Raw genomic sequence first — 15,879 nt, forward strand, 5'->3', positions numbered from 1 at the left:
CGGATGAGAGGGTTGCTTCCCTGCCTGGGAATGGGTCCTGACTGTTTGTGCTTATGTGCCAAATGACAGTTCCGAGTGGCCAGCTTTCTTGGAGTTGCTGGGCAGAGTGCTCTATCCAGTGACTCCATTGTCCTACCAAGAGACTAGTGAGTGGCAAGTGGTGTGTGGTGTTTTGCTATTGGACTTCTGTGCAAACCGCAATTTGTCCATAACGAACATCATGTTCAAACATAAGGATATCCATAAGTGCACGTGGGACCACGACAACCCAGGTTGCAGGTCATTGACTGATTTTGTCATTCTATCATCAGATCTGCAGCTGTATGTTCTGGACACTTGGGTGAAGAGAGGAGCTGAGCTGTTGACTGATCACCACCTTGGTGGAAAAACTCGGGTGTGGGAAGAGTTCAGTGAGGCCATGGAAAAAAGACTTTCAGACCACCTCCAAGCAATTCTGGCAAACCATTAGGCAACTCGGGAGAGGAAATTGGTGCTCTACTCACATGGTCTATAGGGTGGGTTGGGCACTGCTGACTTCAACTGAGGCTACAGTTGGGCGCTGGAATGAATACAGAGAACTGGCATGCCTTGTGTAGTGGAAATAGAATCTAGGAAAAAGGAGACTACTCACCCATCACTGGGGGTGAGGTCACCAAGGAGGTTAACACCACCATCTTATCACCGCTTGTTGGCATCACACCCCACCACATTGAAAACTCTACAGATTTTACTAACAAGGTCCAGAATCTTGTACTGGATCCAGATGAAACCATGGTGTCCTTTGATGTGGTTTCACTTTTCACTTGCATACCTACAACTGAGGCAGTGGAGACCGTCAGAAGACGACTACAGGAAGACGATTCCTTACTGAACAGAACCAGCTTCACCCCAGATCAGATTTGTGCACTTTTAGATCTCTGCCTTACCACAACATATTTTAAATACAATGATGGATTCTACAGACAGAAGCATGGATGTGCCATGGGCTCCCCAGTGTCTCCCATTGTAGCCAACCTTTACATGGAGGAAGTGGAAAGTAAAGCTCTTGGTTCTTTCAAAGGGATGGCACCTAGCCACTGGTACAGATATGTAGATGACACCTGGGTCAAAATCAAAACCCAAGAAGTAGAAGCCTTCACTCGTCACATTAACTCAGTGGATAAATACATACGTTTTACCAGGGAGGACACCAGAGATAACAAGTTACCATTCCTGGACTGTGCGGTGCTTATCGAGGAAGATGGAAGCCTCAACATTGAAGTTTACCGGAAGCCCACACACACAGACCAGTATCTCCTCTTTGACTCCCACCACCCTCTGGAACACAAACTTGGGGTGATCAGGACCCTACAACACCGTGCGGAAAGTGTTCCCTCTAAGGCAGAAGGGAAGCATAAGGAACACACACACATTAAGAAAGCCCTCAAAACATGCGCTTACCCCAACTGGGCCTTCATCAAATCAGCTAAGATGCACAGGAATGAAGGCCAAACACAAACTACAGAGAATAGGAAGGACAAGAGGAACAACATTGTCATCCCATATGTGTCAGGCTTGTCAGAGAAACTCAGAAGAATTTTCTCCAAGCATGACATCTCAGTATACTTCAAACCAAGTCACACCCTAAGACAAAAACTGGTTCATCCCAAGGACAAACCCGCCAAACACAAGATCAGCGATGTAGTGTATGCTGTTCAGTGCAGTGAAGAGTGCTCGGACCTCTACATTGGTGAAACCAAACAGCCTCTTCACAAACGAATGGCACAACATAGAAGAGCCACTTCGACAGGACAAGATTCAGCAGTACATCTGCATCTGAAGGAAAAAGGGCACTCTTTTGAGGATGCCAATGTCCACATTTTGGACAGGGAAAACAGATGGTTTGAAAGAGGAGTGAAAGAAGCCATCTATGTCCACTGTGAACAACCATCATTGAACAGAGGAGGTGGATTACGTCACCAACTTTCCCCCGCTTACAGTGCTGTCCTGAGCTCCCTTCCCAGACGTCTCAACCCCCATTCACACCTTTGTTCCAGTGACCTCAATAGGCCACAGGAAACAATGGAGCGGAGTCCTAAGTTGGTTTCAACTGAAACCACTGATTAAATATGACCCACGCCCCCTTCACACCTGGGCACATGTGTTCAAGCACATGATCAATAGAGGGTCATAACCACCTCCAGGGGACTACGCCCACAGGGGTTTAAATACCTGGGTCTCTCCACCATTTGGTTGAGAACTGAAGAAGCCTTTCGGATGAGAGGTGAAACGTCTTCAAGAAACAAAAAGAAGTCCAGTCGCCTTTTTCAAGCTCCAGAGGATACTGTTAGAACTTAATTTTTAGTTTGTTTGCTGTGATGTTAATTTTCTGTTAGGTGACAGCTTAATATTTTGATTTATGGTATAAATTTCTTTAACGTTTCACCTACTGTAATTTTTCTTCCAGAGTTAGATGTTGGTCCTTGCACCTGAACAGCAATGCTGTTTGCGTGTTTGTTCAGCCACTTAACAATGAAATATGAATTATTACAAAAAAAGCACCTTACAACAGGTTTTATGGAGTGCTGAATCCAAATGTAATATTTCTGTTCAAATTGTCATAAATATTTATGGAGGTGTTCAGCAGAGGTACGACAGTGAGTGTCTAGAGCTGTCTGTCAAACACAGTGATGTTGGAGATCGCGTCAATATTCACAGACTTATGAGTCCCAAAAAGCCCGATAGAAGAAGAAGAAAAACGAAAACACAATAACCACACACACACACACACACACACACACACACACACACACACACACACACACACACACACACACACGAGAACACCACCTCCCCAGAGTCCAGACCTCAACATTATTGAAGCAGATGGGATCATGTTGACAGACAGAAGCCATCATCCAAAGAAGAGACTTTATGTTCTTCAAGAAGCCTGGAGAGCTACTCCTTAAGGCTACACAAAGAAAAGAAGGGTTCAGGGGTTCAGGCTGAGTTGAAGAATAAAGTCATTCATACGAAATACTGATGCTGAAACTCTGTTTTAATCTTATAGGATCAGTTTCCTGTACAGTGATAATGTATAATCATGGACTTTTTCCTATTTTGGTCTACATTGACTTTTTTATTTTAGTCTAGGACCATGCTTAATCCATGACTGGGAAACCGGCTGATAAAGTGCATTCATGTATGTTTGCACATTTCAATAAATGGCTACACCCATTTCCTGTAAAAATATAAACAAATTAACTGTAGCTCAGGATTTTTGTACAGTACTGTATCATGAGTGAACCATGCAAATGAAAGTGTATTAGAACAGTGTTAATTTGATGGGGTGGGTGGGGTGTGTAAAGCTGATCAACTATTTGGCTGAGTTTTGTGGGGGCAGAAATGTCGTCTTTGGAAGTGTGTGAGCAGTCACAAAGCAGCTGCATGGAGCCCTCCAGAAAATGGGACATTAGGAGACTACCAATAAAATGGCATCTAGACTACTGTGTGAACTCCCTAAATTTAAGGTTTTCCAACTTCACAGTCAATTTTTGTTGGGTTATTTTTTTACTCTTGAAACTGAGTATCGCCTGAGGAGAGTCCATGCTCTCGTTATTGCCCCAGTTAACGAGAATGAGCTTCTGATGTCGGAGTTTGATGAATGCAGCCTGGAAACAGTTTTCTGGCCGAGTGGCCTTAAACAAACTAAACAGGCATATTCTGACTTGTTATTAGTAATCTGGGCTCTCAGGAAAGGTAGCTTTTGCTCATAAAATTACTGTGACAATTTACCAGAGATGTGCTGCACTAATTCAACTAGAAAAAGCATTTCCTGAAGAAAATGCACTGTGAATGCTGCAAGCTGAAAGATTGCAGCTGAAATGCTAAGAAATGCTTCAAAGAGCTGAAATTTTATTTGCTGAATGAGATTCAACAGCTGAACTGCTGAATTGCTGAATAGCTGAACTGCTGAACTGCTGGATACCTGAAAGGCTTGGCTTTATTTGAAAGCTTAAATGGTGTCTCTAGCTAAATGTATGCTGAACTTATTACATTTCAAAGTACAGCTGAACAGCTGGACTGCTGGATAGCTGAACAGCTGAATAGCAGAAAGGCTTGGCTTTATTTTAAAGCTTAAATGGTGTCTCTAGCTGAATGTATGCTGAAGTTATTCTATTTCAAAGCACAGCTGAACAGCTGGACTGCTGGACAGCTGAACTGCTGAATAGCTGAACTGCTGAACAGCTGGATAGCTGAACAGCTGAACAGCTGAAAGGCTTGGATTTATTTTAAAGCCTAAATGGTGTCTCTAGCTGAAATGCCAAGAAATGCTCCAAAGAGCTTAAATCTGGCTGAAAGAGTTTAAGCTGGTGAATGAATGCTCAATGGAAGATTTTTAAAGTTTGGAGTAAAGTGGGACTTGAACCTGCTCTGTTTGCTTCTTGTTCATTCATGATAAGATAAGATAAGATAAGATAGTGTTTATTTGTCACATGCACAGTTATACACAGTACAATGCACAGTGAAATGTATTTTGTACCTGCAACCATATATACACACACATATAAATAAGAAGAATAAAAATAAAAAAAAGTAATTCACACTATACACTATACTCTATATACTATACACTATACACACTTTTTAAATTATAATATTTACATTGTGCAATAATGGTCCAGTTAGGGCTCAGAGTTGAGCAGACGGATGGCTTGTGGGTAAAAACTCTTCTTCAACCTTTCAGTCTTAGTCCTCAGGCAGCGGTAACGCCGGCCTGATGGGAGCAGGGAGAAGAGAGAGTGTCCGGGGTGGCTGGGCTGTTTTAGGATCTTCATGGCCCTCAGCCTGCACTGCTTGGTGTAAATGTCCTGCAGGTTGGGGAGGGTGGTTCTGATGGTCCGTTCAGCTGAACGAACCACCCTTTTTAGGGCCATGAAGTCCTGCTTGGTGCAGTTTCCCATCCAGGTGGTGATGCTCCCACGCATGATGCTCTCGATGGTGCAGGTGTAAAAGTTCCTGAGCACCTTGAGTGGGAGCTTGAAGTCTCTCAGCCGCCTGAGGAGGTAGAGACGCTGTCTGGCCTTCTTCACAGTGATGTTTATGTGATGAGTCCAGGACAGGTCCTGTGAGATGGTCACTCCCAGGTATTTGAAAGTGTCCACTCTTTCCACCTCAGCACCACTGATGACAAGTGGATGGTAGTCCCTCTGCTGCTTCCTGCTGAAGTCCACAATCAGTTCCTTTGTTTTGCTGACGTTGAGCAGGGGGTGGTTCTCCTGGCACCAGTTCTCCAGGCGGGAGACCTCTCTCCTGTAGGCTGTCTCCTCATTGTGAGAGATTAGTCCCACAACAGCAGTGTCGTCAGCAAACTTGATGATGACGTTGGACTCTGACGTGGCCTCGCAGTCATGGGTGTACAGTGAGTACAGCAGAGGGCTGAGCACACAGCCTTGGGGGGATCCAGTGTTGAGGGTGAGGGAGGATGAGGTGAGGTGACCCACTCGTACCACCTGTGGTCTGCTGGTCAGGAAGCTGTGAACCCACCTGCACAGGGATGGGCCCAGGCCCAGGTCCAGCAGCTTAGAGACCAGCCTGGAGGGAACTATGGTGATGAATGCTGAGCTGTAATCTACAAACAGCACTCTCACATAGTTCCCCTTACCAGTGTCTATGTGTGAAAGGGTCTTGTGGAGGAGGAAGGATATGGCGTCATCTGTGGATCTGTCTGGCCGGTATGCAAACTGTAGTGGGTCGAGGGTGGTGGGCAGTGAGGAGGTGATGAATGTCTTGATGAGTCTCTCAAAACACTTCATCACCACAGAGGTGAGTGCTATGGGCCTGAAGTCATTGGGGCTGCTGGGGTGTGGTTTCTTTGGGACAGGGACTATGATGGACTTTTTAAAGCAGGTGGGAATCACACACAGTTTCAGTGAGAGGTTGAATATCAGTGTAAACACAGGTGCCAGCTGGTCAGCGCAGGTCTTAAGGACACGTCCGCTAATACCGTCTGGTCCAGCCGCTTTCCTGGTGTTTACACGTCTAAACGCCCTCCTCACGTCGCGCTCCGTCACAGTGAGTGTCTCCGCCCCTCCGGCCGGGAGCGCAGCGGGCTGTCGGCTTCCCGACTCAAAGCGCGCAAAGAAGATGTTGAGTTCATCAGCCAGAGAAGCGTCGGCACTCACCGGGTGTGTGTGTGGTGCTTTGTAGTCCGTGATGGTGCGTAGTCCCTGCCACAGTCCCCTGGGGTCAGACTGTTGTAGTTGCTGTTCCAGTCTGCGGCCGTAGCGATGTTTAGCCTCTTTCACCTCATGGTCCCCTTTTCTACCACTGAGCCAACAGGAGTGCCACACAAGCAGTGAGGTTTGCATGCATACATATTGGAGAGCTCTGCCAAGCTGAATGCTTGTAAATGCACCAACTGAAAACACCTGCCAGGTGCGCTGCTTACCTGCTGCACTCTTGGCTTTATTTTAAAGCTTAAATGGTGTCTCTAGCTGGAGGTATGCTGAAGTTATCACATTTCAAAGCACAGCTGGACTGCTGGACAGCTTAAAGGGTTGGCTTTATTTTAAAGCCTAAATGGTGTCTCTAGTTGAAATGCCAGGAAATGCTTCAAAGAGCTTAATTCTGGCTGAAAGAGTTTAAGCTGGTGAATGAATGCTCAATGGAAAATTTGGAGTAAAGTGGGACTTGAACCTGCTGTGTCTGCTTCTTGATGGTCCCCTGCCTACCTGCTGAGATGCATGCACTCTGTCAAATTTGCCTTGGCGCACCTGTCAAATATCTGCTTCTAAGTCAAAAACCGTAGCTCCTATCAAAACCATTTTTGAACTGTGAGCGTCACAAGGACCTGCTCTAAACAGTGGTGTAATTTTTATTTTCCTGGGCTCAAAAGTGTGGCCGTGGGAGCAGTTTAAAAAAGGTGCTCATTTCTGCTTTGGAGAAAATCAGCTCTCTGAAATTACTATGGAGGTTAATAAAGGAGTTGGAAGGTACTCCCTCTGTTTGAACGCTTACAGTTTAAAAAGTGTACATTTGACAGGGTTTAGAGACACATTGTTTGAAAGCAGAGAAGCAGCTCTACATTTTGAGCATAAAATGATGGCTGTAGCGCAAAGAGTGTGGACACAGTGGCAGTTTAAATATAAATTTTCCACCTTAAAGTTTTGAAGTCTCCCACTCTACTAATCAGGCTCCCACTCTAGCAAACGCAATACACATCCATTATAAACTCTGAAACGGCTGAAAAAACACCTTAAACTTAAACGCTCACTGTGCTTCAACCGTAAAAGATTTTGAAACACCAAGTAATAGCTGAATAGCTGAAAGGCTTGGCTTCATTTTAAAGTTTAAATGGTTTTTCTAGCTGAAAGAACAATACTGTGAATGCTGTTAAGCATTCACAGTATTGTTCTTGTACTCCAAAAACCTTCGGTCGCTAAAAACTCAAGCAGCGTTTGGGCTACAGACACCGTTCTGGTATCAAAACGTTCAGCCTGTTCTGGAGATTTGTGCTATTACTTTTCTTTTTGTAACCTTTATACTTTTAAGATATTGAACTTTTCATAATCTTCATTTTTGCCATTCAAAATGAATGGGGAAGTTTCAGATCCTTTTCAAATCCTTTCAGGATTTAAAAGCTAATAACTTCAGCATACCTTCAGCTAGAGACACCATTTAAACTTTAAAATAAAGCCATGACTTTCAGCTATTCAGCTGTTAGTTTTTGTATTGATATCTTTTATGGTTTTTGAACAGTTACAGTTTAAGCATAAGAAGGTTTTTTGCTCTTTTTAGCGTTTATAATGGTTGTGTATTGGGCCGTCTACAGTGCGCATTCCAAAGGTTAGAGTGAGAGACCTCAAATTCTTCAGCTGAAAAATTTCTCTCTAAACTGCCGCTGTGTCCACGCTGTGAGCACCCTCCAACTCCTCCATCCGCCCCTATAGTAATTTTCAGGAGGTGATTTTCTCAAAACCAGAAAAGAGCCCTTTTTTAAACTGCTCCCATGACCACATTTTGAAAGCCAGGAAAATAAAAATTATACCACTGTTTAGAGCCTTGTGACGCTCACAGTTCAAAAATTATTTTGATAGACACTACGGTTTTTGATTTATAAGCAGTTGTTCGGGAGGTGCGCCAAGACAAATTCAACAGGGCTTTGCCACAAAGTGCATTTAAACAGTTACACAGCTGTTTTCAGTTGGCGGAACTAAATGTGTAGCAGCATTCTGATTGGCTCATAAGACTTTAAACTGATTGGTGGATTTATCTTCTGCATGCAAGCTGGTCAAGGCTGAGCTGTTTGTTCTTCTTTAATAACTTCAGCACCGTTTATGCTACAGAAACCATTCTGGTATCAAAATGCTCAGCTTCTTCTGCAGATTTATGCTATTACTTTATGCCATTACGGTGGAAAATTTATTTCTAAACTGCCGTTGTGTCCACACTCTTCACTCTACAGCCATGATTTTATGCTCAAGATGTAGAGCTGCTTCTCTACTTTCAAAAAATGTGTCTTTAAACCCTGTCAAATGTACACTTTTTAACCCCTTAACTGGCAAGGGCCCGGTGACGGGCCGTTTGTAGTCCCTTTTATATGGCAGGCTAGACCCTCCCATTTTTATTGACACGTCATTCGGCCAATCATGTAACTGGCTGCACCAAATCACCTGACAAAGCTACGTGACGCCCTCTGAGTATTATTGGCTCTGGGAAACCCATTTCTTAACATGATTGGCCGAATGAGGTGTCAGTCAAAATGGGCGGGTCTAGCCTGCCATGTAAATGCACTTCATTCGGCCCGCGGACCAGACGCAGCCGATTAATAGGCTATGAAATGGGTTGTTCAGAGCCAATAATAACCAGAGGGTGTTATGTAGTTGTTTCAGGTGATTTTATTTGCTGCCAGTTAAGGGGTTAAACTGTAAGCATTCAAACAGAGAGAGTACCTTCCAACTCCTTCATTAACCTCCATAGTAATTTCAGAGAGCTGATTTTCTACAAAGCAGAAATGAGCACCTTTTTTAAACTGCTCCCACAACCACACTTTTGAGCCCAGGAAAATATAAATGACACCACTGTTTAGAGCAGGTCCTTGTGGCACTCACAGTTCAAAAATGATTTTCATAGGAGCTACGGTTTTTGATTTAGAAGCACTTATTTGACAGTTGCGCCGAGTCAAATTTGGCCAGAGTGCATGCACCTCAGCAGGTAAGCAGTGCACCTCGCAGGTGGTTTCAATTGGTGCATTTGCAAGCATTCAGCTTGGGAGGGCTCTCCAATATGTATGCATGCAAACCTCACTGCTTGTATGAGACTCCTGTTGGCTCAGTGGTAGAAACACTGGACCATGAATGCAGAGAAAGCAGGTTCAAGTCCCACTTTACCCTAAACTTAAAAGATTTTCCATTGTGTTTTGAACTTTAAATCTCTTCATATTCAATGATATTAAACTCATTCTTTCCACAGTTTTCTGCACCTTTTTTCTCCATGTTTAGGACAAAGTTTCAGTGTGCGTTTATTTCTTCAAGCTATTTTTGACCATTTAAAACCTTTTATATTAACACTTTAGCAAATTTCAGCTGAACAAGGAAAAGAAATCCATCCATCCATCCATCCATTCACTTCCGCACATCCTGTTAAGGGTCACGGGGGGGCTGGAGCCTATCCCAGCTGTCATAGGGCGAGAGGCAGGGTAAAAGAAATCTTGTTGTTTTAATTTGCTGTGACTGCATTCACTCTAGTGGCTAACCAGAGAAGCAGCACCTTTAATGACACAATGTCAGAACAGTATGAACAGGAAAAATGGCCAGAGGTCATCAGCTGCCATAGCCACTTCAGTCATGGTGGCCCATTATCAGCCACCCTGAATAACAACATACTGACATCACAAACCAACAATCACAGTCAAAACCAACAAAACATCACTGAATAACTGATAAACACCAATAACTAAAACTCCCAAACATCAGCATAAACAGTCCTTGCACCTCAGCAGGTAGGCAGTGCACCTGGCAGATGTTTTGAATTGGCGCATTTGCAAGCATTCAGCTTGGGAGAGCTCTCCAATATCTATGCTTGCAAACCTCACTGTTTGTGTGAGGCTCTTGTTGGCTCAGTGGTAGAAACAGGGACCATGAATACAGAAGAAGCAGAGAGAGCAGGTTCAAGTCCCACTTTACCCCAAACTTGAAAGATTGTCCATTAAGTTTTTAACTTTAAATCTTTTCATATTCAATTATATTATACTGATTATTTCCACAGTTTTCTACTTCTTTCTCCTTCGTGTTGATGACAAAGTTTCAGTGTGTGTTTATTTTTTCAAGCCATTTTTGACCCTTTAAAACATTTTATATTAACACTTTTGCAAATTTCAGCTGAAAAAGAAAACAAATCTTGAAGCTTTTTTTTTTTTGCTGTAACTGCGCTCACTCTAGTGGTTAACCACAGAAGCAGCAGCTTTAATGACACAATATCAGAATAGCATGCTCAGTAAAAATGGCCCAAGGTCATCAGCTGCCATAGCCATCTCACTCATGGTGGCCCATTTTACCCATTTCAATGTCTTTTATGGTTTTTCTTCAGCTGCTGTTAAAATTTCTTCAGGTTGTTCTTCTGCCCTTTAAGCAAATCGAGTTTAATTTAGCTACTTTGACAATTTCAACTGTTTTGCATTTAAAATTCATTTTCAGCATTTGTCAGCTGCTTTAACTCTTTCAGCCAATCAGAATTCAGCTCTGAAGCATTTCCTGGCATTTCAGCTACAATCATTCAGCAAATAAAATTTCAGCTGTTTGAAGCATTTCTTGGCATTTCAGCTGCAATCTTTCAGCATGCAGCATTCACAGTGCATTTTCTTCAGGAAATGCTTTTTCTAGTTACTCAAGAATAATTCATATGAATTTGTTTCTGGCAGGCAATTTATTGCATTTTAAAATGATATAGTCCATTCATTATTTGTAAAACTAGTGATATGACGTGTAATTTTTTTAATAAATCTTGTTATTAAAGTGTTTGTTTATCGTTAGTCCTAAGGAAACTGGGAAAGGCTTTAGGAGGTTCCTGCATTTGGAGACACTGTTTCCCTTGGATTTAGCATGGTTTATTCCCAACACTCAGGCTCACGGTCCTATGATGACTTTGTATACACGCAGTTGTCCTCAGTGTGTGTTACTGAGTTACTGAAAATGTGATGGACAGATAGAGTGGTTAAAAAAAAAAAAAAAAGATCATTAAGTGCCTCCCTGCCTCTCAGCAGGTGACACAAAAACTTGACCTTTGACCTTTACGTAAGGTCACCAAGATTCAAACTCATCCGGAATTTTTACCGGATGCATCTCTGGTATGAATCTGAATGCAACCTTACAGAGTTACTGAGAGTGTGACGAACAGACAGACGGATAAGTGATCCAAGTGTCTCTGTGTCTTTGGCAGGTGACACAAATATTTAAAAAATAAATAGATAGAAAAAATAGATGTTTGTAATGCAGCTGAAAATTATGGTCAGTGGGGGCTGGGAGAACTGTTTGCTCGTTAAGTGTGAACACTGCATTGAATGCTAATGCCACATTAATGTTTTTCCTCTCAGCATATCCAGTTTTTGCACTACATTAAAAACTGCACTGTGAGGCTGGACATGCAGGTGCTATCCCTTTCACAGCAATGCAGAGTATTAAAATGAGTCACACAGAGGTGCTATACTGAGATTAGTGACAGACACATTAGTGCATCAAGTAATGCATGCATGACTGTTGCTGCTATGACTGTTAATTGATGTGGAAAGGCAGAGCATCAGCAGCATTATTATTGTTCCCCGCAGGGCCAAGCTTTGGATCCCCAGTCCCCGGTAGCTCTTCATCGAGTCCTCACCTTAAATGTTTAGAACAAAGCACCACAGATTTCTTTAGAGGAGAATTCATACAACCCCAGTGCTCTGTTACATCACATCTAAACTGACAGGACCAGCAACAATCAATTCACACTGAAATTCTCACTTTACTTTTTGTTGAAAGACAATAGCAGTGCAGTTAGATCATGGTTATTGGTGACCAGCATGTGCACCTACAACCACAGAGCGCAGCCCTCACTGTCTGCGTGCACAACCTCTACTTTATGTGCCTGAAGCAAATATTTCCATCAGTGTTTTCAGCCTCCTGTTTACACGACAACAGAGTGAAAATGATGTGTTTCAGAAACGCGGTCCAGTGTGGAGTGTTTCAGAAACGCACCGGTCTGCGTTCTCATGTAAAGGGTTGAAACTGGGGTGATTTGAAAACGGGTGACTCGCACATGCGCACTATGGTTGCGACGGCCACAGTTTTTCACGCATGCCCAAATTGAACAGTACTCGCGGATTCACGAGTGCTTCTTGTGCTTTGTGTTTTTACCGTTTTGTAATTCAGCGTTGTGTGCAGCAGCGATCCAACCTCATCAGTCTACACAAAACCTCTCACACTGTTCATTATTTACAAAACGGCCAATTTGCTGCTCTTCCTACTGTGCCCCTCCACGCGTGCACGTCTTGCGTAAACAAGCTTTGCAAAGAGAAAACATCGCCAACTTGTGGCCTGGCATGGGAACTACACTGTTTTCATCGGTTCACGCGTCACCGTGTAAACGCAGATCGCTTCTGAAACAACAGCGTGTGAACGAGGCCTAAATCTCGGGCCAGCTGGCCATTTTAAGTGGCTGTATCCGTACTGTACATCGTGAGTTTTAAAGTTGAGACAGCTTGTGAGGCTGAGGTACAGAAATTACAGGTCATATTTTTGATCCCTCATCACTTCTTAAGTATAAGAAAACAAATCCCTTCTACATGCACTCTGCGCGTCACTCTGAAGCCAAAATGACAAATTTTAAGCATCAACAACAAAGCTTTAATGGGGACTGACCTTTTTATGTTTCGAGCTGTTCAAAATTCAGCAGCTCACCTTTTGACAGGAAGGAAACAGCGCGATCTTATCGCTTGTTTGAGAGTCTCAGTGGTTTGGTGCCTGGTTATTTAACTCGACTTTTGAAAGTCTTTACTGAGGTCTTCGAACCAGCTGCTCTGCACAGATCCAGGCTTAAAAGCAGCTCTTTCAGTGGTGGCGACTAATCTTTGGAACACCTCACCCTCTCACATGAGAGCAGCCCAGTCTCTCAATCATTGTAAAAAAAAGCATTTACATTCGCTTGCTTTCAGGCCCAGTTGAGCCGAGTAGCTGAGTTTTTATTGACTTTGTTCCATTTGATTTTAGGATATATTCATTGTTATTTAGTGACTGATGTACTGTATATATTTTGTATAACCTGTGCAGCACTTTGGTCATCTGAGGTTGTTTAAATATGCTATTGAAAAAAAACTGACATGACTTACTGTCCCACTGCTGACCTAGAACACAGCAATGTGAAGACTGTAGTGCAGCCAAACTATATTTGACATGTAGGCTGAGTTTTCCTGTAACTATCCCTGTATTACTGTTAGTGTGGCCTAAATCTTACAGGGTTAACGCAAAGTTTAGGAATCCAAAAGAACAGCAGTATTAACATTAGCCACTTTAGATCAGAGCTGTGTGCAGTGTGCTGTTGAGTAAAAGAAACCAAGAAAGGCAGAGACTAACTTCTTTAGAGCAGCTATGAGGTACATGCTCTTAGGCAATAGCAGGTAGATCTGGTCTGTGAGTACAGCATGGATGATCTTCTTGGCCACATACTCTGGACTCAGGATTGGCAGCAGTCTTGGCCACCTGATGAAGGCAAAAAGGAGAAAATAAATAGAGTTGCTGAAAGCACCAAACACCATTTACCACGTTCCCCCTTTCCCTCAACTACTGTGACGAGTATAAAACTGTCAGTCCATAACTGCGCATGTACAGACTGTTTTTGTACTGCAGGAAAGAAACACCCTAAAGCAGATGTCAGCATGAGCACTGAAGAGAGATTAATGACAGAAAGAAAAAACAGGCCACTCTGAAAGGGGTCAGTTTTCTGTAAACAGAGGATTCAGCAAGTATTCAGACTGGGGGTTAGTGGGTGTGGGGCTGAAGGTTAGTGTACCTTTTCAAATGATAGGAAAATGACTACATTTCATTCAATTGGTGCACAAATATTAGGACGCACACAATAAAACTTTAATTTAAACAAGGCACCAATTCAATGAGCACAAGTAAGGCCCCAAAAATTTTCCAGAAGTGATTGCCCTTCAGTAACCCTACCCCTGCAGCAGATATACATGCTGGCCACTTTATTATTTACACCTTGCTAGTACCAGGTTCAGCCTCCAGAAATGCATTCATTCTTTTGTGTGGCAGATTAAACAAGGTGCTGGAAACAGTCCTCAGAGATTGGTCCATACTGGCACAGTGGCATCATGCAGTTGCTGCTCATTTGTCAGTGGCACATGCATAATGGGATCTCCCATTCCACCTCATCCCAAAATTGCTCTATTGGATTGAGATGAGGTGCCTGAAGGTCATCTGAGCGAAGTGAGCTCACTGCCAATTTAAATCCTTTTGAGATGATTTGAATTTTGTGGCATGGTGCATCATCTGCTGGAAGCAGCCATCAGAAGCATCATCAACAATACTCCAACTGAGCACTGTTTAAACAATACAGCCTACCTAAGCACCCCAAAGTGTGCCAAGAAAATACCCTACACACCATTACATCCACACCAACCTGAACTTGAAATCAGCAGCAACCAGACAATACCATTGTGTCAATATGGACCAATTTCTGAGGACTGTTTCCAGCACCTTGTTTAATCTATCACACAAAAGAATGAAAGCATTTCTGAAGGCTGAACAGGGTCCAACCTGGTACTGGCAAGGTGTAACTAATAAAGTAGCCAGCAAATGTATATTTGCTGCAAGGGCAGGATTACAAACCAAAGAATAAATAAATAAATAAAACACACACCAACACCAGCTAATTTTACATCGAGATTGAATGTTTTCTCCATCTTCTATTGTCCAGTTTCCGTGAGCCCATGTGACCGTCGTTTCCTGATCTTAGCTGACGGCAGAGGCACTCTGTGTCTCTGCTGCTGCAGCCCGTCTGCTTCAACATTTGACACGTTGTGCATCGAAAGACCAAACCTCGATTTACTCTAACACATGGTAACCTTATTATTGTTGCCTTCCTATCACCTCGTCACCCAAACAACTTTCACTCACTTGACAGTGTTTTGGGACCAGCCTCTGTAACCGATGATGGCTGTGTGGGGAAAATCCCAGCAGATCAGCAGTTTCTGAAAAACTCAGACCAGTCACATAAGTCTCAATTCAAGCTTCAGATGGTTGTTTTGACCACGTCTACATGCTTAAATTCACTAAACTGCTGCCATAGGTTGATTAGACATTCGTGTTAGGCAGTTGAACAGGCCTCAGGCATAGTGCATTGCAGATACAGAGGTAGAATCTGATTACACTCAGTCTGCATTTTGAAGAAGAAACTGGAAATCATCCTTTTATCTACAAGGCAACATTATTGAGTGAAATAGGCATTTGAGCTCGAAGCAAAACATGACTTTGTACTTCACGGAGAAGCCCTTGTTTGCACACATCTGAGGAAAGATTATGGCCACTCCTCTTTACAGAAAATAAATCCTTCTCCTGGCTCTCCTGGCCTCTCATCGCCTCAGGTTCTCTGGGGCCCTTGCTCCTCAGCTTGGGGGGCTCCGTCAGGGACCTCCCTCTCCCGTCTGCTGGGGTGGGTGTGCGGTTGTCTTTGGAATGAGTGGCCTCGGGTCTTCGTAGGTCTTGATAGGCTGCTGGTGGCCTGGGCTTCCTGGGGCTTTCTTTGCCCGCCTCTAGCTCATGATGGGTGGAGCTGCAGCATTCCGCCCTCATTGGTAAGTACATTTCATGACACAGACACAAACACCCACGTGATATCAAAATTGTTGGTTTGTGT

At 43.3% G+C, this 15,879-nt stretch overlaps 1 protein-coding gene across 2 annotated transcripts in view; it reads right to left on the minus strand.

Annotated features, from left to right (window-relative positions):
• Positions 1-15,879, minus strand: part of LOC115777472 (epidermal retinol dehydrogenase 2) — an 85,430-nt gene that overhangs the window by 33,444 nt on the left and 36,107 nt on the right. For both annotated transcript variants that reach the window (XM_030725379.1, XM_030725380.1), the window contains exon 6: positions 13,587-13,712. In XM_030725379.1, coding sequence (XP_030581239.1) covers positions 13,587-13,712 — 126 coding nt within the window. The remainder of the gene's footprint in view (positions 1-13,586; positions 13,713-15,879) is intronic.

Source organism: Archocentrus centrarchus, unplaced genomic scaffold (genome assembly GCF_007364275.1).
Source record: "Archocentrus centrarchus isolate MPI-CPG fArcCen1 unplaced genomic scaffold, fArcCen1 scaffold_54_ctg1, whole genome shotgun sequence".
Classification (NCBI taxonomy): Eukaryota; Metazoa; Chordata; class Actinopteri; order Cichliformes; family Cichlidae; genus Archocentrus; species Archocentrus centrarchus.